The 22859-nt window shown below is 52.7% G+C and overlaps 1 protein-coding gene across 1 annotated transcript; it reads right to left on the bottom strand.

Annotated features, from left to right (window-relative positions):
• Positions 1 to 2554: 2554 nt before the first annotated feature.
• Positions 2555 to 20033, bottom strand: HELZ2 (helicase with zinc finger 2; the record flags this gene model as incomplete). Its single annotated transcript, XM_084296393.1, has 19 exons — positions 2555 to 2697; positions 3210 to 3377; positions 3782 to 3938; positions 4241 to 4459; positions 4711 to 4845; positions 5611 to 5803; positions 6372 to 6488; positions 6973 to 7114; positions 7363 to 7530; positions 7766 to 7897; positions 8278 to 8363; positions 9182 to 12689; positions 13976 to 14051; positions 14489 to 15272; positions 16286 to 16918; positions 17274 to 17791; positions 18287 to 18394; positions 18767 to 18950; positions 19033 to 20033. The coding sequence occupies 19 exons, from the start codon at positions 20031 to 20033 to the stop codon at positions 2555 to 2557; spliced, it is 8472 nt and encodes a 2823-aa protein (XP_084152519.1).
• Positions 20034 to 22859: the final 2826 nt, after the last annotated feature.

Here is a 22859-nt window from a genome sequence, read left to right as displayed (position 1 = left end):
AATTCAAAAGTAAATTCAAAGCTCTGTATGCAAATGAAACCAAACAACTTTCATTTTTTTTCCTATGCTAATTTCTATGATTCCTTCTATCCTTCTATTCTTGAGCATAAGGACAAGAACATGATATTCAGCTATACCTAACAGTCTACAAAAAGTTTGATTAATTGCACTTTCTGCTAGCCCTGACTATTACAGCTACATGACCAACTCCACAGGTACCTGCTCACAGCACAAACAGCCAAAGCTCCTGGGCTGGCAGTTACTGCTGCTTGGGTGATCTGCAGGAGCATTTTCTAAACACCAGTTACAAAATACATCTTCAGAGGAAAGAAAAAAATAAATCTATGTATTGTCTTGCAACACAGAGGTGACTAAACAAAACATTTCAGTCTAGGCTTTACCCTCCAAGGTGTAGCAGTAAACATTTTTTTTTTTCCTGGTGAGAGTAAAGGAAGTGCTTTGTGGGTCATTTTCTTGGTCTATACAAACACATGGCCAGACCCCACACAAGAGCATTGGACTAAGCCACTACACCTGAAGAGTCTCCTCTTTTGTGTTAGATGTAATGAAATAACCAGCAGAAATAACAGGGGAGAGACTCCTCAGTTACATCAGATAACAAAAACAAGGCCTGCTGGCTCTAAAGCGACCAAGATGAATTTGTTAGAATGATGCTGGCACCAAACAGTTCCAGCATCTTCTGCAATTCTCCAAATCATCTTTGAGATAAGATGATTGCATTTCAGTAGCTGACAAAGTTGTTCCTATATAAGCTTATTTTGGAATTGCAATATTTGCAAAATCAGGCTGGCATGAAATCGTTAATAACCAGGGTGGAATGACTTTGAGGAACAGAACTTCACATCTTACCAACTTTAATCAAGCATCTTTAGAACCAGCAGAAGTTACTTCCTAAAGACTTTTGCCCCAGGTGGAATTGGCAGGCATAGGTCAGTTATTATGCTTCAGGAACACAACAGCAATCCTAGGTGGTCTCTAACATACAGATCAAACCCATCGAATGGGGAAGGGCAGGAAGGTAGTTTAAAACAAGGAAGAGAGGAACAGAATTGCTCCACAAGTTCTTGAGTCAAGTCTAACAGAGTCAGAACATGAGAAGTAACACAGTGCCAAGTAAGAACCGACAGACATAAAGCTTTCTTATTGCACATTCCTTCACACTGGGAAGAGCCACGCAGTGCTTTCAGTTGCAATCACAGGACAAAATTCATCCCTGCCATTGTGCTGTGAAGTCATGGGGACCCTTCACATATGCCAGGACAACTTGAGTCCCAGCACAATATATACGTGGTACAAAAACGCTGTGATTGCATCTTGGCTCCATCCCATGTGAACATCCAGAGACAACCAAACGTGTGGTCTCGGGGACAGCTGAGGCAGGCACTTCATACATTCAGAACTGAAATGAAGTAAAGACATTCTCCTTCAAAACTAACGTGCTTCAAAAGCAGCTCCATGATTCAGTAGAGAGCACCACTTCACCACTATATATCCATATCAGCCATAAGTTACTGTGCAAAATCAACCTTCTCTAGGAAAATGACAACTTCCAGTTCACAGCAGTTTGGCTACTTAAAATAAAAAAATACATCATACACACATATATTGTGATACATTTACCAAGTTTCCATCACTGCTCTTAAAAACTCAGGCCATAGACTGTGAAACAAATTCACAGATTTAAAAGTTAATAAATTAAAAGCAGCTTTAAAAAATAGAGAGTAGGAAAGATGGGGGGTGCCTTTACAGGAGGAGATTTCAAATAAAACTCAGAACGGTTTAAAATACCTTTAAAAATTCCAACATTTCCTGGTAGGAGCAGTCCTTGGTTTTCATTAACTTTATACAGGTGAGGACAACCTCCTTTGTACAAAGAATAAGTAAAATCTATTTACAAAATCAGCTTGGCCTTGGCTCCATGGTATTTACAAGCTCAGAGAACAGCATTTTGGCTAGACAGCATGGTACATGGTTCTCTTTTTGCTTTCTTTCTTTGCTTAAAAACAGAAACAAGCAAAACATTGTTTTTCTGCTTTGAAGAAGAAGAAAAAAAAAAAAAAAAAAAAGCCTTAAAAATTCCCTGGACTTCATTTTACCATGAGTGGTACTACTCAGAAGCTTTGGTCCCATATGGCAATTCAGTTTGCTGTGCAGATCTGCCACGTGCAGTTATTCCACCTGCAGTGAAAGGGCCGTGTATTTGGTCCCCAAAGCACAGCTGCACTGACAGATAGGATGGTGGCTCCACTGAGCATCTTTCATTTAAAAAAATATCATTAATAAAGTCACACGCCCACCTACCCACTTTCAAGTGCTTTTTGGTTTGCTAAAGCTGAAAATTCCTGTCCAACGTTGCAGTAATATAAAAAGAAAAGACACCAAAGCTCACACTGAGGCTGAGCTGTCAATGTGCAGGGAAAGACGCTGGCTCCCCCAGTGCATTTGGCTCAATGGTTCATGTTCAAATAATGGAAAGATTTGCGTCCTTCCCAAGGCACGCGTAGCACAGTTTTGGTGGAGACGGACGAGCGTATTAAGACAAAACCAATCTTGATCGGCGCAAGGCTGTCGTCTTCCTGACAGAAATCTCCTGGGCTGTGGTATAGCACTTACGCTGCATGTAATGCTGAAGCAGTCTCCTCCACAAAGGGTTGCACTCCAGGAGGTACTGGTTCCCTGTTGGCACAGGGATGGGAGGCAAGAGGTTAGTAGCCAGAAGAGGCTCATACGACACCATCACAGACCGGTCAGAGACACTGTGGTCTAACACTGCTAGCCTGATGGTGTTGGGTAGCTTGCAGGGATATTCTGTTCAGCCAGAGCTCTGTGAAACCACAGCTCCTTTTTCAGTGCTGCCACATTTGCGAGCAGCTTTCCTACACATCACAGCGTACGTCTGCACAAGTAGTAAGAGACAGAAGCAAAATTCTGCCAGAAGAGAGCTCTAAGATGCAGGTGATGGCAACAACATGGTCCAAACTAAAGAGAGAATATACATGCTGCACATGAGCCACACACGCTCTCTGCTTTGTGCAGATTGCCCAGATAGCCCAGTTGCAAAATCACAGACAGTCTAAAAGGGCAAAAGAATAAAGCAAGCCCCTCAGTTGTACTAGTGCAGACCTCCATCCCTTTCTCCAAAGGGCCCCATTCCCCTGCAGGCCGGTGCACGCTCCCAGCTTACCCACCTAAAATGCAGAGTCCTTCCTGAGCTCGGGTGATGGCGACATTGACCTGGTTTGGGTCAGTAACGAACCCCAGGTACTTCTTCTGCCAGCTCTTCGTGGGCTTCCTGTCAATCTCAGATCGAGGGCAGGAGCGTACAGTCGACAGGATCACGTACCTCCATTCGCTTCCTAGAAAGCATGGACGACCACACTGTTTAGAAGGAAGCATCTGGCCACCCCATAACACACTCATTTCTCTACAGCAAGACCCACAAAACTGTCAGCCACAGTCTGGATTTCTCCAGCGCTGGAGGCCATCCAATTCCCAGCTGTTGCTTTCTAAGGAGCACTTGCTGCAGCAGTTCTTTGACACCCCCTTCAGGCATCCTCCAAATAAACCCTTCCTGTCTTCACCAGCCTCACCCTGCCTGGGCACTCCAAAAGGTTTATCATAATCCCAAATCACTCTGAATCCAGGCCCAGGGATGCTTTCCGCAGGGCTGAACCAACCCTGCTATCAGATTTATCTCTGAGAAGTTGTTTTTGTCCGCAGGAGAGGAGAGGAGCAACCCAAGCCGCCCTCCTAGCCTCACCTTGACTCTTCATGATGGTGCAGACAGTCACGCCGCTGATGCCCTCTTTCAGGAGGCGCTTGTTGATCTCGGATGCCTGGGCGTTGTAGGGGCTGAGGATGGCGATGCTCTCCGGATGGATGGTGCCATCTAGTGTCAGCTGCTTCGCCAGCCTCACCTGGGGAGAACGGGGTCCTGCTCACCTGGGAAGGCGGCCGGAGGCAGTGGGCCTCCAGGAGGCTGCCCCAAGGGCAGCAATGATGCCTGGCCATGCCTGCTGTGGGTCATGGTCCCGCACAACTGCCTCTGGCCAGGAACAGCACGGCCAGCATGCTGTAGACCTAAAGAGGAACTGCACCCTGATGATCTTTGTCCTGTCTCATCACTCAATGTAACCTTCCTTCCGCAGTCCCCATACCACCCCCCCGACACAACATCCTCCCTTCTGCATCTCCAGCAATTCCCCAGAACCCTGCTCACCGCCTGCTCCACTTCTTCTGGGTTAGCTTTGGAGTTCTCGTTTCCTTCCTCGGTAGAGATCACGAGGCTCTGCTCCTTCCCCTCTACGTGCCCGAAGATGATCGGGCAGCAGTGGTTGTCTTTGTGGTAGAAAACGCTGCGTTTGTGTTGAAGCTGGGGGCACGTTTTCAGCCGATGTTCATAAAACTCCTGGGATGGGAACTCACAGATGTTTTTGTGCTGGCAGAAAAAAAAAAAAAAAAAAGAGAAACTAAGGTGAACAAATTAAAACAAAGAACTTCTCAACCCGCAGCATCATTTTAGGTTGGTTTCATCTGTGATGCCAGCATGCTAGAGCTGGCGCTGGGCGAGTACCTTACTCATTACTAGGAAGGGAAGTGGGGAATATGTTTCCTGGTGGCTTGGAACAGACCCCGAGAGCAACATTTTCTGTTACGGAATAACGACAATCAACCTGAGGAAACGCTCACCATGCGGTACTGCGTATCCAGCATCCACGCCTGTTCCTGGTAGCGCTCAAAAAGCGATGTCTCCATGCCAAGAGACTTGCAGAAGTCGTTGTTGACCACAGGCCGCAGCTGTTTGTGATCCCCAAGCAAAACAACCTGGAACAAAGAATGGACACCTCAGCTGGGAGGGTGGTGAAGGCCATCAGCTCTGTGTAAGGCTATTTGTATTCAGGCATCTCTTGCTATTTATTTATGTTAGAGTTACAGCAACCTCGATCAGGGACTGTGCTGGGTGTTATATAACGATCCTGACCCAGATACTGCAGAGCCTAGCTCCCATCTGGCAGGAGAAAGTTGTCACATAGCAAGTCTGCTCCATGCTTCTTGTCACACTGACACGTTGTACCCAGGTCAGCACATATTCTGGTGGCAGTGATGCCCACTCTGCAACGAAGCACCAAAGCCACATCCACACCACGTATTTTCCCCTACAGAAAGCAGAGTGCAAGTTCAGAGGAGACCATATGGGTGTAACTGAAGACAGGGAGCTGAGCTGATCCAGCAGAGCAGCAAGTAGATGCAATAGTTCCCCACTGTAACTTTCATGCCTACAGCAGGTCTTAATGAGTCTGCTTTAAGCGACACAAACAGATAACGTAGCTCATGTGCCTGCTGAGCATACTCATGCACTTTGTGTACCTCTTTGTGCCTCAAGACTTTAATTATAGCTGGCAGAGTTGCACACCAGAGGAAAAGACTGCCCCAAGGCTGAAACATTGGTACGCCACCACAGATACTACCGAGAACAACCTTAAAAACTGGTCAGACTTGGAAGAGCACTGTGGTAAGAGGTGGAAGGTGTGTAGAGACTCAAGAGCTCTGAGCAGCTATCCTAGAGACAGGTCTTTGGAAGAAACTTACCTTCTCGGCACGCGGATGGCTGACCAAGGGGATGAGGGTCTCGGGCTCTGTGGACATGGCACACTCGTCGATGAGTATCTGCTTGACATTGAGGTTCTCCAGGGAGTTGGCAGACGCGGCGGAGCACGTGCACAGGATGACATCGTGGCGCTCCAGTTCGTATTTACGAGCTTCTGTCAAGTCATGTTTGTAGCTGATGGTCAATGAAGAAGATAACAGGTTATGTACAGGAGAAACATCTCCAGGTTCCCAAGCAGCAACCAGGCAGAAGCTATACTTTCCTAAATGTCTCTGGCTCTATTTTCCTCCCCAGAAAGAGCTCATGTTCCCTGAAAAGGACTTGGGACAGACAGCAGGAAATGCATTTTTTTCTGAATTCAACAGGGCAGAGGCTCAGGGTGTAGGATGCAAGTGTCACAGACATACTGTGACGTTCAGACCAGAAGGCCTACAGCACTGAGCAGAAGTGATGCTGAGGCTCTGCACTGTAGCACTAACCCTGAGCTAATCACTGTTTATTATCATTCTAAATGCACAGCTTATTCACCTTTTTAAATGTTTTTACCTGGTCTTGGTTTGCATGAGGCAAGGCAAAATTGCTGACTTTCACAGAGCTCTACCAGCTTGCATCAGCTGAGGCCACAAAACCACAGCCCAAACCTCTTCTCACAGGGAAAGAGCTTTCTGCACTGTGATACTTCAGGTGGTGGTGGCACATGGGCAGACTCAGACATCTCTCACCAAGGTCTCTTTCTACTCACCTCTTTATTTCGGCTTCTGTTATCTCCTTTCCTTCCTTCACTCGAGTGTCAAAGTTACAGATATCCTGCCAGAAAGGGTTTTGTGGCCGTCGGATTCGATGATGCAGGATTATCTCGCTGAATAAAGAGACAATACATAAATATCTTCCCCACAGAGACCCAAGCAATTTCTTCTCCAGTGCAGCACACCACACATGTCTACATGGAGAAGCCACATTAGCTAAAGAAGTCGAAGCCAGACTTCTCCATCTTTATAGACCTGACACTTAGTTCACCCTTGAGGACACAAAATATAGCAACCGCCTGTTACCAGCTGCAAGCAGGAATGACGTCTGAGATGTTTAGGGCAGTTCGAAAAAAAAAAAAAAAAAAGAGAGAGATGAAAAAATGTAGGATGTTTTCAATCACTGGGGTTTCTCAATTAGGTGCTATGTTAGACTATAAACCCTTAGTTGAAAAAAAATAAGTACAAAGCAGGTCATTAGTGCTGCTCTGCAGCAGTGTAGTGGAACCCACGTTTGCTCTGGCTTGTTCAGATTTATGGGTTCAGCAAGCACCACTCCCCAGCACTCGCACAGCTTGGGGGGCCACATCGTCCTACCTGAGCTCATGCTTTGATTTTGCATCACGCAAGGCTTTGCGGGAGAGCTGCCGGTTGCTCCCTGGGTACGGGTATTCCAGTGTCTCTATGGCCTCCCCATAAACTCTCAGTGGTTTCAGGTCCTTCATCTTCAGCAGCATCTCTGGGGAAGGAGAACAAGCCTGCTCAGACAGCGCCAGGTGATGCTGAGAAACCCAGCGTTCACCATGAAAAACCCCTTCCTTCTCCCCACCCCTCGCTCATCAACCCCACCGTTACTGGTCTTCACCCTGCAGTGAGGAGTCTTCTGTGAGGACCAGACCCCATTTTCTGTCTCTCCTGTCTCCTAGCCTCCTGCTCACAGCCTTTCACCAGTATGAGATACTTCAAGGTCTTAGAACAGATAATTACCAGCAACAACATCAACGGACTTGTTGGACGGGCCACAGTACAAGATGCACTTTCCCTTTTTGGTCTTGTCTTCATCAGAGGGAGGCAATTGTTCATTCTTGCTGGTCTCCTCATTCAGCTTATGGAACCAGTAGACAATGTGACTTCCAACAACAGTTTTCCCTGTACCTAGAAAGGCAAGAATGCTGCTCAGAACACTTCAACAGGGACACCCTTGCTCTGGATCAGTATCCAAATGACCAGCCCTGAAAAAATTCAAGGACCAAGGGGACTGCCCTGAAAAGCCCTAGGCGCTGCCAACCTGTGTGACCTTTGCCTGTCTCACTGAGGGCCCCATGGAAAGTGACAGACAAGGTCCCAACGCCAAGGTGCACGTGTACACGTTCTGTCCCCACTGCCCTACCTGGTGGGCCTTGGATGAGCGTGAAGGGTTTTTTTAAAGCATTTAGAATAGCTTGTCTCTGACTGTCGTTGAGCTTCCTCTGGCTGCCAGGGAGATCAAAGGATTTTTGCTGCAGGAGTTTGGACTTTGTCACTGCTACAGCAAAGAGACAAGAGAACACATTTAGAAAAGGTTACTGGAGAGAGCACACAAGCAATTCAACAGGAGGTACCAAGCGACTGCGGCAAGTACCAAGCAATCACAGCCCAAACGTAACCCTTGTCCCACGCCAAGAGGCTCTGCCCCTGAGGCTTCTCTGTGAGTCCTGGGGATAAAATCCGGGCTGCACCCACTCCAGCAGGACAGCCTGCACCAACACCACCTACACGCCACCGGGCTAGCAGCTCTTCCCTCCCCTTGGCAGGGAAACCTCCTGCCTTGGCAGCAGGATCCCCATGGAAGGGGCCCGCAGAGGCTGCCAGGTCACCAGCCTGGCTAGAAGCACGTAGTCAAAGGAGAATATTTGCACCTACCTTTTTTTGGAGGTTCATGGCCTAAAGCGATGCTTACAGCAAGTTTGGAGGCATGCTGGAGCCTCCGAATTGCGTTTTCTTTCCGTCTGTCAGACAAGGAAAAATAAGAGTGAGTGAAGTGCAGCATAAAGTAGCAAAGACAGTAACATAGCTTTGTACAACTGTCTTGTTTATTCTTTCTCCTTTGGTGTTGCATTAAATCCTTCCACAAAGAACTTAAAACGATTTTCATACAAGTCCTATTCTGCTTTCTGTGCCTCTCTGAAGAGCTGAGCCTGCAAATATATTGAGAGCAAGGAGCACAACTTCTCTCCCAACTCAACTTTATTATGTCCCAACTCCATTTTATTGGATTAGCTTTCAATTTTTCCTAAAATTTACAACAAATAAGGAAGCACATTCTGCCCTGGAAAAGCTACAGCAGTCATGGATGCAATTAGCATTCTGCACTGCGAACAGAGAAGGGCAACCGGGACATCAGCTGTGCTTTGGTAAGTGCAGGTCATGCTTCACAGCAACACAGGAGGATGACTGGAACATCAGGGAGCACATGTTTGCTCAACAAACCCTGATCCAGTGCTTCACGCTGCCTTTTATGGCACATATTGCAGCAATTCAGGAACGTAAGAAACAGATGTTCAGTGAAACCTCACCATGGCACTTTCCTGTACCTCCCCAGCCCCATCCTCGAGGTCCACCAGCAAGAAACCACCTGGAGGACAGGTGGGAGAAATGCCACCACCCCCACCAAATGGCAACAGCCCAAGGGCATGGCCGGTTGGAGCTGAGCAATGACAGATTTTTGGGCAAAGCAAAGCCTGATTGAGTCTAGCAAGGGGTCCCCTGGGAAACCATTATGCTGCACTAGCAGGCTAACTAGAGCATGAGCACGAAGCACACTTACACATCTGGCAGCATCTTGGGTATGAGCTCCACTGTGAAGCTGGCAGAAGGCTGTGAGATTTCTGCGGGGATGTTCTCCATGGACATATAGTTGATGTAAAAATTCAAAGTCTTCTGACCAGTCCTGTCTGACTTCTGGTTGTCGCTGAACTCCTCGGTGATCCCATGAGCCACCCAGGTGTACGTGTCTGGATCGACCACAAGTTTGTTTTCTGATTTGTCCTTGTTATTCAAAGACATGTTCTGGAGGCCATGGCTAAGGCATTCCTCATCGTTTTCAAGGCTCCTAACCTTCAGCCCACTTAGGCGAATGCACAGGTAACAGTGGTTAAAGTCCACCTCAATGGAGCACTCATCCAAAAAGCTTTTCTTTAGGCAGAAAGTCCCTTGCAGCTGCCCTTTGCTCGTCCTTTGCTTTGCCCAGGTGATTTTGACATCGTGGAGGACAATAGAGTCATTCTCAGCCACTGCACATGAAGCAGACTCCATGGCACTCATCGGCATCCACACCTTGCTATACTCCGCTGCATGCTTGTACTTGTCTTTGGACGGCAGGGTGGCGTATGCAGAGAAGCAGTCGATAGGCTTCTCCGTGTGCTGCAGACAGACGTCGAAACCCGGTGCCACGCACCAGAGCTGCACAAAGGGCACCAGGAAGCCCCGAAAGACGTCCGTGGTGAGTTGGAACTGCAGCGTGTCGCCAGCGCTCAGCTCCAGGGTGATCTCCGCATAGTGGGAGCACTCGCTCTTCTTTACCCGGCCCACCTGCCGCTTGTAGAGCTTCTTGCTCTGCTGCAGAAGAGCGGCCAGGCTCTCAAAATTCTCACTTCTGATGGCCGTGAGCATGTCCTGCCACATCTGGGTCTCGAAGAGGGTGATGCTATGGTCGTGGAGAGTGCCTGTCTGCAGTCTGTGTTCCTTCATCGTCTCCACAGAATACATCCTCCTCTTCCACGTCAGCCTAACGCTCTTCTGCTTCTGCATGAACATGGGCTGCTCTATCAGCTGAAGAGCCCTGTAGCTGATTACCTGCGGATCTGGAAGACTCTCTTTATTCAGTGGAAACAGGGCTTTAAAGTACCTGTCCATCCCTTCAATATCCACCACGAAGGCGATCTTCTGCAGGACTTGGCTCTTCAGCTGGGTGGCCATCTGCATGGAGCGGGCTCTCTTCTCGTAAATCACCGCCTTGGAATTCTTCCTGTTGAAGTCATGACAGAGAAACTCGATGTCATCAGAAGAATAGATGATGGGCTTCTTGCGGAGGACAGAATGAAGGTGCCGCTGGACCACGACGTCCATGTACCGGCGGATGGGAGAGGAAGCCCAGGTGTACGAGTCAACATGCAGGGAGTAGTGGCCCATCTTTGACAGGACAGTGGAGTTGGAGCGACTGAAATAGGAGCGGCTGAGCAGTCTCCTGAACTCCAGGACCACAGGGGCTAGCTTTGGGTGGATGTCATCAGTAACGATAAGATCTAGCATCTTATGGAGATTACATTGATGTGCAGCTGACTGTAAATGCTCCCAGATCGGGGCCAGGAGACTGAACTGCACATTTTTAGGGGACTCTGGATTAGGAGGCACAAATCTCAGGTGGTGTGAGAGATGGAGGGACAAAGGGATGATATGGCTGTACTTGTCTTTCATGACTAAAAGCTGCTGAGGGCTTGGCTCGCTCTGACACCGGAGAGGAGTGACGTTTCTGGTGTTCTCCTGGTTGGTGAGGAACTCAGCCACGAAACTGTTGAACATGATCATGAACTCCTCTATCATCTGATGGGAGCCCCTTTTACCTGGGGAGCTTTCCTCATCCAGCTGGTCATAGAAGCAATCCTCCTGCAGCCGAAACTTTCGGTGGATCCTGGAGAAGTGATAAGCCACAGCTATGCAGTCCTCCAGGGTATCGAAACAAAGGGCATCCCCACCTCCCTTGTAGTGGTTCTGAATGCAGAGCTCTGCCTCGCTGTAGGTCAGCTGCCTGTCTGACTGGATCACAGAGAGGGTGAAGATTCCCTTTATCACCATGTCGGTCTCCTTTTCTACAGTGACAAACAAAGAAATCGCATGGCGCTCTTTCTGTGGCAGGAGGCTGCAGATGTCTTCACTGATGCGGGGTGGGAACATGCACACAGGCTCCTGGTCAGGGGGGTAGTAGGTGACACCGCGCCTCTTCGCTTCCAGGTCCAAGGCGCTGCCTTTGGGAATGATGCCAGCCACATCCGCGATGTGGATCCCAATCTCGTAGTGACGTCCGAGATCCCTGACGCTGACAGCATCGTCCAAATCCTTAGCACCTTCAGGGTCAACAGTGAAGGTCAGGTAACTCCGACAGTCCCTCAGATTCTCCTTGGTGAGGTTTGGTTTGCTGGAGGTGTATTTGGAAAGCTCCCTGGTAACAGCAGCTGGGTATTGCCTCTCTAAGGCATACTCCAAGTTGAGGATTTTTAAGCTTTCTTCCAAAGTCAAGGCCACACGCAAAATCGCAGTTATTATCCCCAAAGGGTAGTAAAAACCTTCCCGCCAGGAGATAATCTGGACACAGAAGATTTGGCGTCTCCTTGTGTCCTGGCTGATCTTCTCACAGCTGACCACCCTGTACTTCCCATTAACAAGCCTGCGGATGGGAATGACGTTGGGTTTCTCTTTCAGGCCTGGGACAAATATTTTGGTGACGGTGGGATCGATGGGTATCATCACCCGGGGGTCAAACTCATCCATCATGCAGATGAAGGTCCGTTCGCTCTCCGCACGCTTCAGGATGCCTACCACCTTCCCCTGCGGGCGGAGGCTGCCGCTGTCATCTGTGCTGTCCTTCAGGATTTCCACGAGCACTTCATCGCCAGTGAAGGCTGTCCCGCAGTGAACCCTGCCTTTGATCTGAATGGTCATGGCAGGAGAGTCGTTGAGGGTGATGGCAGAAGCCCTGTCAAACCTTTCTTTGACCAGCTCGCACCTCTTGTACACGTTGGGGTCCGTGCGCAGATATTTCTGCATCACCTGAGAGGAGAAGCTGACGTACTCCTGCCTATCTTCGCACCGGTTTGAAGTCTCAGGCTTCACATTCAGCAGCCCTTCTTCGGACACCGTCACCAGCATGTTCTTGCTCTCATCTAAGAGCTCCTGGAGGATGGGATCGTCGGGATTCAGGCTGTCGGCCTCAGAGCTCCCGGAGTCCGTGTCGCTGTCCTCGTCGTCCTGCTGCGGGCTCTTTCTCCAGCTCTCGTTGTCACATGCGGCCTGCTTGATCTGCGCCATCGTCAGGTCCTCCGGGAAGGCGCTGCCCTTCTCGATGCACTCCTGGATAAAGCGCTTCCACACCTTGCTGCACTGGCCGTGGGAGCACAAGGCCACCGCATCCCCCACCGCAATGACCTGTGACTGAGCCCTGGTCATGATGGTGTTGAGCACTCGGGCTTCGTTGAAGAACTCGTGGTTGTGGGAGGCCGAGATGCGCAGGCTCTCGCTGGTGTGGACGGTGCTGATGATGATGACTCGGAACTCCCGCCCTGCACCAGAGGGGACAAGGCACAAATCACTCAAGGGAATGCTCTCAGGGATCGCGACGACCTCCAGGCACAAACTGGGATGGACGCCGCCGGTCACCACCACCCACACACCAGGGAGGGAAGGGCAGTGTGGAGACAGAATGGCAGAGCACAGAAGCAGCCCTGTGGGCCTGGGGGGGACGAGGACAGTGACCCTTGACAAGCGTCCCTCTACCCTCAAGGACAGTGCTGCCGGCTGATGGCATGACAAATAACGAACAGCAAGAGGCACCCTGGTGATTTCGGAGCTGGGAAGAGAATGTAAAGAAAGGGTGTGGAGAGCAGAAACACACCCCAGGGGTCGGTTAATTCTCACCACGAGGAGTCCCAGCTGTACAGTAAAAAAAATAATAATAATATTAAAAACATGGATGAGTCATAAGCTAAGTCCTGGAGAACAAAAACAGCCCTATCTCTCTCTCATCATCCAGAGCAGCGGACTCCTCCTTCAGCAAAGTGCTCTGCAGTTTTGGCTGCAGTGGGTACCCATGGGGCACGTTAGTTTCAATTCCCTTCTACTCCTGGCTTCCCCTGCTGGTACGTGGGGCTTCCTTCACGCGATTCACACGTGCTGACGTCTCTGGGATGGCACTTCCAGGGTCTCCACCCTCCCACCAAGCAACATCCGTATGTTTGAAATGACTTGACAACTGGGTGCAGATTTAATTCAGTGTGAAATCGTATTCACAAAGGCAAGGGTGAGCTCCAAGAATTACCAACCAGACGGGGATGGCAATCAGCCAGAGGATTTCCAGGAGCTCCCTCCTAGTCAGCGCCATGTGGGCCGCATGGGGAAGAGCAGGGAGCTCTGCCTGAAAGCACCCCGGGCACTCTCCCAGAGGGTATTTTGCCGTGAGACCACCCTGGGTATCTTGCAGGGAAATGCATGCATGGGCACTCACTGAGTGAGCTTTAGAGAGCCTGGTTATCTGGCGTAAGAGATGCACACAAATGCTGTATAGCAGGCACAGCAAGGAAAGGCAAACCACACTGCCTGCCAGCCATGGGGAAGTGCCCATAATAAAACCCACTTGCTCCATCAGCTCAGCCCTGGGTATTTTAGCAAGGAGGACAATGTCAAGATGTTCTTCTCACCACCCAGCATCTCTTCCCCCTGCTCATTACACAGTGGCAGTAGCTGTGATCGACTTTTCTGTCCACAGATGTGACTGGAAAAGTCCTCCCTAGCACGCAGGAGACCTCAAAACACAACCACACATTATTCAACTATTGCAAAGGACACAGACCTGGCAAGTTTTCATAGTTTTCCACCATCACTTCTGGCAGGTGCTTCTTCCTCAGCTCTTGCCGTATTGCAGAAACCTGGTAAGGAACAAAGAGGCATAACTGAGCCCGGTTTCAGCTCAGGAACGTGCTCCCCCAACTCCAAGGTCCCTCACCCTTCTCAGCTGCTGGTTCCCCAACAAGGTTACTCAACAGCCATCTCACGTCCTGGGCTGACTTCAGCCAGTGCTCCCAGTCTGCCCTCCAGTTAACCTGCTTAGAGGGAGCTGAAAGACATCTTTGACTAAAGCACCCCACCACGAGGCATCTCTGGTGCAGCCACCCACTGCACACTGCTTTACACAGAGAGCACCTCAAGAAAAAAGTGGTGGCATGCAAGACCCCAGGTTCCCTCTCTTTGCTAACACAAGAGATGGGTTTATCATAAGCAGAGCCCAGCGTTTATTAGGAAGGGTTTAGAGTCAGCAGCTCATACACACTCCTCCAGCTAGGGAAAGCGTGCTTTTCCTACATACCTGTCCACCGTGGGAGACCACACAGATCTTCCTCAGATCTCGGACACCCCACTCATCTGGCCACCTCCAATAAATCTCCTCCACTTTCTCAGTCACTTGTGTTATCTCGGAGGCATTGTGCCATGAAATCAAGGACATATCCTTTTCGGCCACACCAGGAACATGGCAGAACACAAGCGGGTAGATTTTGGGGTGGGGGGGGATGTTCCCACTGGCGTGGATAGCATTGCCTTTGCCAACGTAGAAGTGCTTGGAGACAAACTCAATTATGCCTGCAGTAGAACGATAATTCTCATTGAAGATGATCCTGCTCTTCACGGCCACGTCATGCTTCTCTTTCTGGTAAAACTTAAAGAGTCTGTTCAACAGGGTGTGATCCGCGGACTGTGCCTCCCCAACACAGAACAGCTTTGGGGTTATCTGCATGTGGTCCCCAGCGAGGACGATCCGGGTCCCGAGAGTGGCATACGAGAGTGGGATCAAAGCTTCACACTCCAGCATCTGAGCGGCCTCGTCGATCATGATGTGGGTGAAGTAACCCGGGGCGACCTTCAAGTTCTTGGATAACATGGAGGTGGTAATAATTATGCGGTGCCTGTTGATATCTGTCTGCGTGGGGTGCCGGAAGGAGCGCTGGTTTTCCGAGAGGCAGCAGTACTTCTGAATGATGGGGTCGGTCCCGGCGATGGAACGGTCAGTGGATATAATCCTCAGGGGAACATCCTGCAGACGCCCGTTGATCACGTAGCTGTGGAAATACTCCCGGATGTAGATGTCAGCAGCGCTGGAGGGGAACAAAGGTGGAAACTATCAAGGGACTGTAAGTGGTGCTCCCAGTGCTGTGACCATTATCCCAGTCTTCTCTTATCATCCACCCACCAGCAGCCAAGCCCTCCCCAAGCTGTGGCTGACAACACACCCTTCACAAGAGATAACCATGTACGTGCAAAGAAGCTGGTGTTTACTCAGCCACCAAGTCCACGCATATTTTGAGAATATGGTTCAAAGTATGATTTGATACACGAGACCAGGGCATCAATCAATGCTGATACGGAGAAATCATTTCAAATGCAACGTGCCCAGCTAAATCTGTGGCCCTGCTTCTCCCTGGAACCAAATCACACAGCCGTGAGCTGGCACACCTCTCCTCTGCTGACCTCCCGGCATCCCCAGCCCAGGCGGATGATGCAAGATCTGCACAAAAGTAGTTTCAGGGCGAGCAGGCAGCCTGTAACAGGCTAAGATTAGAAGTCATACATTTATTATACATTGCAAACTAAGGCAGTAACAGCCTGCAGGATTGGACGTGGACACTTCTCAGCATAACTGCGCTAATTTTAACAAGCTTGGCCTGGATTCTCTCGAGGCAGACTCAACAGCAGTCAGACCAGATCCTGCATTTCCCTTTCCCCAAACTCCCCATGGAAAAGTCAAAACAATGACATATGCATAGAGCCTTCAAGGGCTCCACTCCATTTCTTCCAGTACACATTCAAGGCTAGAAATAATGCTCTCTCCATCCCCACTTCATAATGGAGCAGGAATATGCTACCTCTTCCGCCAACACTTCCACCCGTGCCAGGCTTCTTCCTAGCAGGAGTGCCAGAGCAGTTTAAGACATATTAAACGCAAATGAATTATTTATTTAAACAAGTAATTGAGACGCATACTTAAAAAAGGCCAGCTCAGCTCCCTCTCGTGGACTCTGGCTCCCTCTCATCACACGAGGCAAGCACTGGCCCAGTGCAGGAGCGTGGCCCACGACTCTGGCTGCCTTTTCCCTCGTCCCCTGCTAACCTGTTGGTGTGGGTGCAGATCAGCACCCGCGTGTTGGGCTGCCTGATGATCTCCAGGGTGGCCATGGCCAACGTGAACGTCTTCCCCGTGCCGAAAGGTCCGTAGATGAGAAGAGGTGGGACCTGCCGGCTGCTGGTTACCTGGCCAGTGATGAAGGAGATGGCCTGTTTCTGTTTGCTGTTCCCTTCCTGTGGTTGTCTGAGGCAGTAGGGGATAGTGCAACTGGCGACATCAGGTAGGACCAGCCTCTCATCCAGCAGGCTGTCGACAGCCTGATGCCACTGCCGGAACAGCAGCTGGTCAATTTGGAACTGGATCTCCACGTTGAGGGAGGTTTTTGGCTTCAAGTTCAGCTCTGAGCAGCAAGTCTTTGGTATCTGTAGCCAGATAGTGTTCTCCGTGGTGGCTTTATTGCACACGCCAACCTCGTAAACCCGATTGTCTACAGGTGGGTCGAGTGCCAGGAAAGCGGTGGGCACGGACCTGTTCAGCAGATACCCCTCATCTGTGTCCGGCGAGAGGTTATACGGGGTAGGCACTTTAGCAAACAGCTCACCAGGCGGGGCAAACTCCATCCCCACGGAGAGGCTTTCGATCATGTTGCTCAGCGAGATGAGGACCCGCAGGCTGAGTCTGAAAGGAGGAAAGACCCGAATTAACAGAGAACCAACTCGTCACTTACTTCATCAGCAACTGCCCTCCCCTCTGCAAAGGGGGGATTGTCACCTACACCCTGAGCACAGGGACAGGAACCGTGCTTTGAGCTGATCCACAGCCACAGGACACGACACAGCCCTTCCCCTCGTATCACTGCCCAGCAAGCCCTCTCGCTTTCCATTTTTTTTTTGGAGGGTTTCACAGGAGCCCGAGGACCCAACCCAGAAGAGACAGGGACTTCACCAGCAGCACGGCCCCAAGGACGGGGCTAGCAATGGGTGCACAGTCCACAGCTAGGAGGAACCTGTTTGGCTCCACACCTGGCACTTACTTGGCAATCAGAGCCTGTTCGGCTTCTTCCTCGCAGAAGAGGAAGCTGTGCATCCTCTCGCGGTAGTTGAGCCGGGTGATGGCAGCGTTCACACCGCCCTCAGGCCTATAGTCCAGCGAGAGCGCCGCGGGTTTGTATTTGGCCAGCAGAACCACGTCTTCACTCGTCCTTGGCACGCTGTGAACGATGATCCGGTTGCCTCGGTCCCACCGCACGAAGTCGACGGGGCGGCTGGTGGTGGCGGGGACGTGCTGGGGGCCATCGCGCCGGCCCACCTTCACCTTGATCTTCTGCAGGAGGACGGGGCGGCTGCCGAAGTCGAACACCACCCACTGCTCGAAGACGCCCAGCGTGCAGCACTCCATGGAGACCTCCACCAGCGCCGTGGGTGGCGAGGTGGGCAGCTTGGCCACGTGCTCCCCGCGGAGGTAGTGGAGGCCCCGTGCCAGCCCGTTCCCCGAGAGGTAGAAGTTGGCTCCTGGATCCCGTTTCAGCAGCGCCACGTGCTGCAGGGTCATCTGCCGGGTGAGGAGACAGGGGCACGGTGAGGGAGACCCAAGGCATGAGCTCGAGGTGCTACCGAAAGCTGCTGCAGGAGCCGAGTGCCACCCTGGACCCAGTGTTCCTGAAATTCTCCTGAAAGGAGCTTATTCCTCGTGCAACCCCAGAGCGATTTCTTTAAGCTTTTAAGAACCTCAGGTCGCAGTTTTATAGAGTGTCTGCTGTAAGCTCGGCAGAGGGGAATTAGACCTGGCCTCTTGCTCCCAGTGCCCACACAAAATTCAGGGCAGGAAGGTGGTTGAACATTGTTATTTGTGATGAGAAGCAGGAAGCGCTGAGAGCAGCCAGGTGCACACCAGCCCCGCTGCAGGAGACACGGTGGCTGCACAGCCACTGCCAAATACCCGACGCACATCCCCTCTCAGACACCCCCAGATTCCTGTCCTGGAGCCGAGAGCCTCCTGCAGGGGTGGGCAGACTCTCAGCCTCCTGTCACGCAGAGGTGGGCTTACCTGGGAGTGGACCCTGAACTTCCACTGGTGTTTAAACCGCTTGTCCTCTGACTGCACGTGCAGGGGCTGCGGACACACAACCGTAACGCCCTCGACGTACTCAGACATCTGCAGGAGAGGCACAAGAAGGGAGGGGGATGAAGGCACTAACCCAGGGACAGGCTCCAGCACTGCTGCTCAGCGTTCCCGTGCAGCACCCTTGGGAAATAAAATGTCCCAGGGCAGAGCAGTGCGGTCGGGTACCTGGAGCAAGCTCCTGGTGCTCAGGCTGCCTCAAAAGGGGAGAAGAAGCAGGGATGCTACAACGGTTGGACTTGATCTTAGAGGTCTTTTCCAACCTGAATGATTCTATGATCCCCCTCTGCATCTTGCCCAACTCTGGCGATGAGACTGTTGGAGGCCATGGGCTCCCTTCCCAAGCTCAGAAAACACACCAGGCTACCACAAACCAACGCTCCCACCCTGCCGCCCACGACTTACAATCAACACCTCGTTGGAGCACGCCCGATACTCAGCGATCAGCCGGTCCTGGTAGGACAAAAGCCCTTCCTTCATGGCCTGCTTCTTTTTCTTGGCGGCAACCTTCACCCTCTGGATCCACTCCTGCAGCTCCTCCATGGAGTGCGCCTTGGTGCAGCTGCTCCCCATTTCGCACACCTCCGCTCTGTCGGGAGAGAGCCGTCCCAGGTGCTGCCCGTGCCCGTTGCCCGCGGCCACCCTGCCCCGGTGCCGGCACGGCACCTTACCTGCTGCACAGCGTGAAGTTCTTCAGCCCGAGCGGCGGCGCACGGTGGACCCACTGGACGGAGGTGTCGACCGAGAGCATCTGCATGTGCTCGACGGAGGAGCAGTGGTTCTCGAAGCTCCCCTGCGAGCTGAAGGTCACCAGGCAGACCCGGCAGTAGAAGCTCACCGGCGCGGGTGCCGCCGGCTTGCCGTTTTCGGCACACAGCCCCCCTGCCAGCAGCAGGTCGGAGCGCAGCAGGTCCTGCTCCCTCTCAGCCTGCCAGACGGCCATCTCCACGTCGCTGTGCGCGAACTGGCACCGCTGTATGCTGTGCCGGCAGGGCTGCCCCTTGGAGACGAAGCAGCAGTAGTTGAGGACCGGCATGAACTCGGGGCAGGGGCGGATGGCGATGTACTGCTTCTTCAGCCGGCTGTCGGACACCACGTGCACCAGCAGCGGGTCCCAGTTCCGGTGGAACTCGCAGAGCAACGCCTGGCCGCCCGCTGAGATGCGCTGTGGGCAGCCGAAGAAGCACTTCTTGCAGATCTCCTGGAACTGGCCCCCAAACTCGCTCAGGATCTCGCCGGCGGCTGTGGCCGTGGCGGGGAGGTGAGCGGCAGAGCAGCCCCCCAGCTGCGCCTGCAGCACCGCCGCCTTCAGCTGCCGCCTCTCCAGCTGTTGCTCCTTCTCGAAGTTCCACACTATGGCCTCCTCCGGGCTCCAGGCGAACGTGCACTGGTTCCCGTGCTTGCTGCAGCCCAAGCCCACCCTGTAGTACCTGCAGACGGCGTAGCGGGCTGGGTTGGGGAATCCTGGCCGCCTCGATATCTTCCTCCAGGCTGTGCTGTGCCGGCTTCGGCAGCGGGCCAGGAGGATCTCGTACATGCACTTGTGCTCCACCTGCCGCAGCTGGTAGGTGATCTCGTTCTCCTTCACGCTGCACTTGGAGCACACCAGGAGCAGCTCCACCTGCCGCTGGAGGGTGCCCAGCGGCACCGCGGGGCCGTTCGCCGTGGGCATTGTCAGCGGTGGCTGTGCAGAGCGAGGTGACCCCAGGGAAGTTTCTAAAAAGTAATGCAGGGTGGAGGAGGTGCCATGGAGCTGCTGTGTCCTAGCTCGCTATATACCTGCCGGCCATCGGTGCGAGTTCCCAGAGCCTGACAAAGAAACAAGCAACGAGAGACTTAGCAGGAAGCATTAGCTGGTCTCTCTGCTGCACGTGAGCTGAGGCATCAAAACAAAGCCTCCTGCCACTAGCCAGGAGCCTCAGCCTGCAGCAAAACTCAGCCGGAGCCATGCTCACCCCCAGCACCCAAACGCTTGGGGTCTGCTCCTGACTTGCTCGGTGGCTGAGTGGGTCCCAGAGGACCACATCCCATAAGGGGAGGTTGCTGAGCTGCAGGGCACCGGGAGGCTGAGCACAATCCTCAGCGTGCTGCAGGCTGCAGACCTTCATCCTGTCCTGCACAGGGCAGGGGAGCTGCTTGTGGCAGAAGCTGTCCCAGAGGGTGGAAGGCACGGCACGGCACGGCAGGGCTCGGCTTGGAAGGGTCCCTGCAGCGGCCACTGACCTCCCAGAGCAGAGCCCAGCAATCTGACTTCCTCTTCCCTCTCCCAACACCTCCCCCATCTCCGCTTCCTCCCTGCAGCTTTCTCTTTCTTTTCCCTGCTCTCTCCCCGCAGGGTCATGCTGGGGCACGGCAGGGCAGCCCCACCACCGTGCCGAGCGGCAGAACCCCCCGGCCTAGCCCCCAGCCCTCCTCCCCGTGGCGCACGAGATTAATTGGGATTAATCAACACAGCGACCGCCCTCCTTCCTCCCTGGCTCCAGCAGCCAAGGCCAGGAGCTGCTGGGCATGCTGGAGCGGGGAGCTCTCCGGCATCTCGTCCCGTAAACATCCGGCTCCAGATGCGGGGACGGTGACTCAGTGCTCCGAGCCGTCCCCGTGCCATGGGCGAGAGCATCTGCGAGCAGTTTCCTGGGTAACCAGGGGCAGGGAGCATCCCTGGAAATGCTGCTGCGGGGTTTTGGGGGGTGTGCAGGCGCCGGGGCTGGCTGGGTTGCGATGCTCGGGGCACAGGGTGCGCTGCCAAGCAGAGCCACCAGCCTCGTGCTGAGCGTCTGCCTCGGGAACCCAACCCACAGCCACAAAGGAGCAGGGGAAGAACGGTATTTACGGCTGAGGTCCGACAAACAGCAGAGCAGGGCTCAAACTTTGTGCAGCTTCTGCTTAAATCCTTTTCACTGAGATTCCTTTGCCTCCCTCTGGGCGAAGGGGATGCGGGACAGCGAGGTGCAGCCAGTTGGGTGCTGGGTGCTGCTGCTTGGGCTGGGACTGTGGGCAGCAAAACCCCAAGCAGGGACGGCAGCGACCAGAGCATCACCGTGCACCATCAGGGAGCAACCAGCATCACATCCCCGTGCCAGCAGGAATAAATCACCTCCTCCTACTTCTCCGCCACGCATCGGGCTGGGCACACACCCGGCGGATACACACGAGCCCTGTTTATCTCCCCAGGTCTGGCAGCAAGCCCGGCTCCGTGCACCGCTGCCACTTGCTGTTTCCCTAAACTGCGAAGCTCCCCGCCCCCCCAAAAAAAAAAACAGCAGCACCGGCTGTTTCCCCCATGGACTCGTTCACTGTGTCGTGCCACCAGTTCCCCTTACCGGGAGCTAAATCCCTCCCAGCTCATCACTGCCGGGTTGTTTTGAAGCCTTTGTACTCCGTGCAGGGTGGGAGCCCCCACTGAGAAGGCTGTGGGAGTTTACAGCAGGACCCACAGCGTGGTCCTGCCCTGGCTCTGCCTGGCCTCACCTCCCCAAACTGACCAAACCTACAGAATCTGTAGGGACCTCACGGGACCTGCTCACACAGCACCACCCGTGCACTGCGTCCTGAGGATACCCAGCCTCAATAAAAGAGCACCTATAAGCAATAAAGGGGCAGGAGGCGGAGTGGGGCAGCTGTGTGTCCTGCCCGGGGGCACAAAGCGATGCTGAACCCAGTAAGACAGCGAGGGCAGCGCTGCCATGGGGCTGCAGGTGCTGAGCCAACCGCTGCGGGCTCAGCTCGCTGCAGGGACTTTGCAGAGGGTCTGGCGAGCACGGGAGCTGGTCAGGAGCGTGTTCCTGAGCCTGCCGGGATCAGGGCTAACATCCGTGGCTTTTGGCCCACTTTGGTTTCCCTCTGATAGCAGTTTCACCTTCCTTCCTCTGGAAGCAAATCCTCGGGGGGGGAAGCGCTCGCGTCCAGGCTTTGTGCAACATCTGGCACGGAGGAGACTCGGTCACGGGCGAGAACTCCAAAAGAGCTCAGTGACACAAAATCGAGTGGCTGAAACCTGATCGCTGGCTCTCAGCTCGGTCAGGGCGGTGCAGGAGGAGCGCAGCTCCCCGCTCCCAGCACGCCCCCAGCAGCTGAGCCCAGCAGGGAGCAGGACGAGGTCCTGCAGCGCTGCAACGACTCCGACACCGACCCGCTCCGTGAAGCGGTTTAGGAACTACTAATAAAGAGCGCATGGGGAAGCCGGGGCGTTACTGGAATTCATGCCAAAGGCAGGACATCCCAGCTTAAAAAAAGCCACGAGGGAGTATTCTGGCTTTAAAGGGTCAATTCTGCTGCTGTTTATTTTTTTAACAAAGTGTTTGATTTTCAGCAAGCTCTTGGAACAAGCTCCCTGTCCGGGTCTGTAAGTAGGAGGGAAGAGGAAAGGGAAGTGCATCCCCCTCTTAAAGTCTCCGTGGATCACCAGCATTAAAGCCAATTCAAAGCTTTTTCATCTCCACGACCACCTTACAGCAGAACAGGGAGGAGGAGAAAAGAAAAAAAGCAACAGGAGCTTTTG

This window comes from Netta rufina, assembly GCF_964035555.1.
Source record: "Netta rufina genome assembly, chromosome: 16".
NCBI lineage: Eukaryota > Metazoa > Chordata > Aves > Anseriformes > Anatidae > Netta > Netta rufina.
Note: the sequence above shows the minus strand (reverse complement) of the source record. Positions and strands in the feature narration are given on the sequence as shown.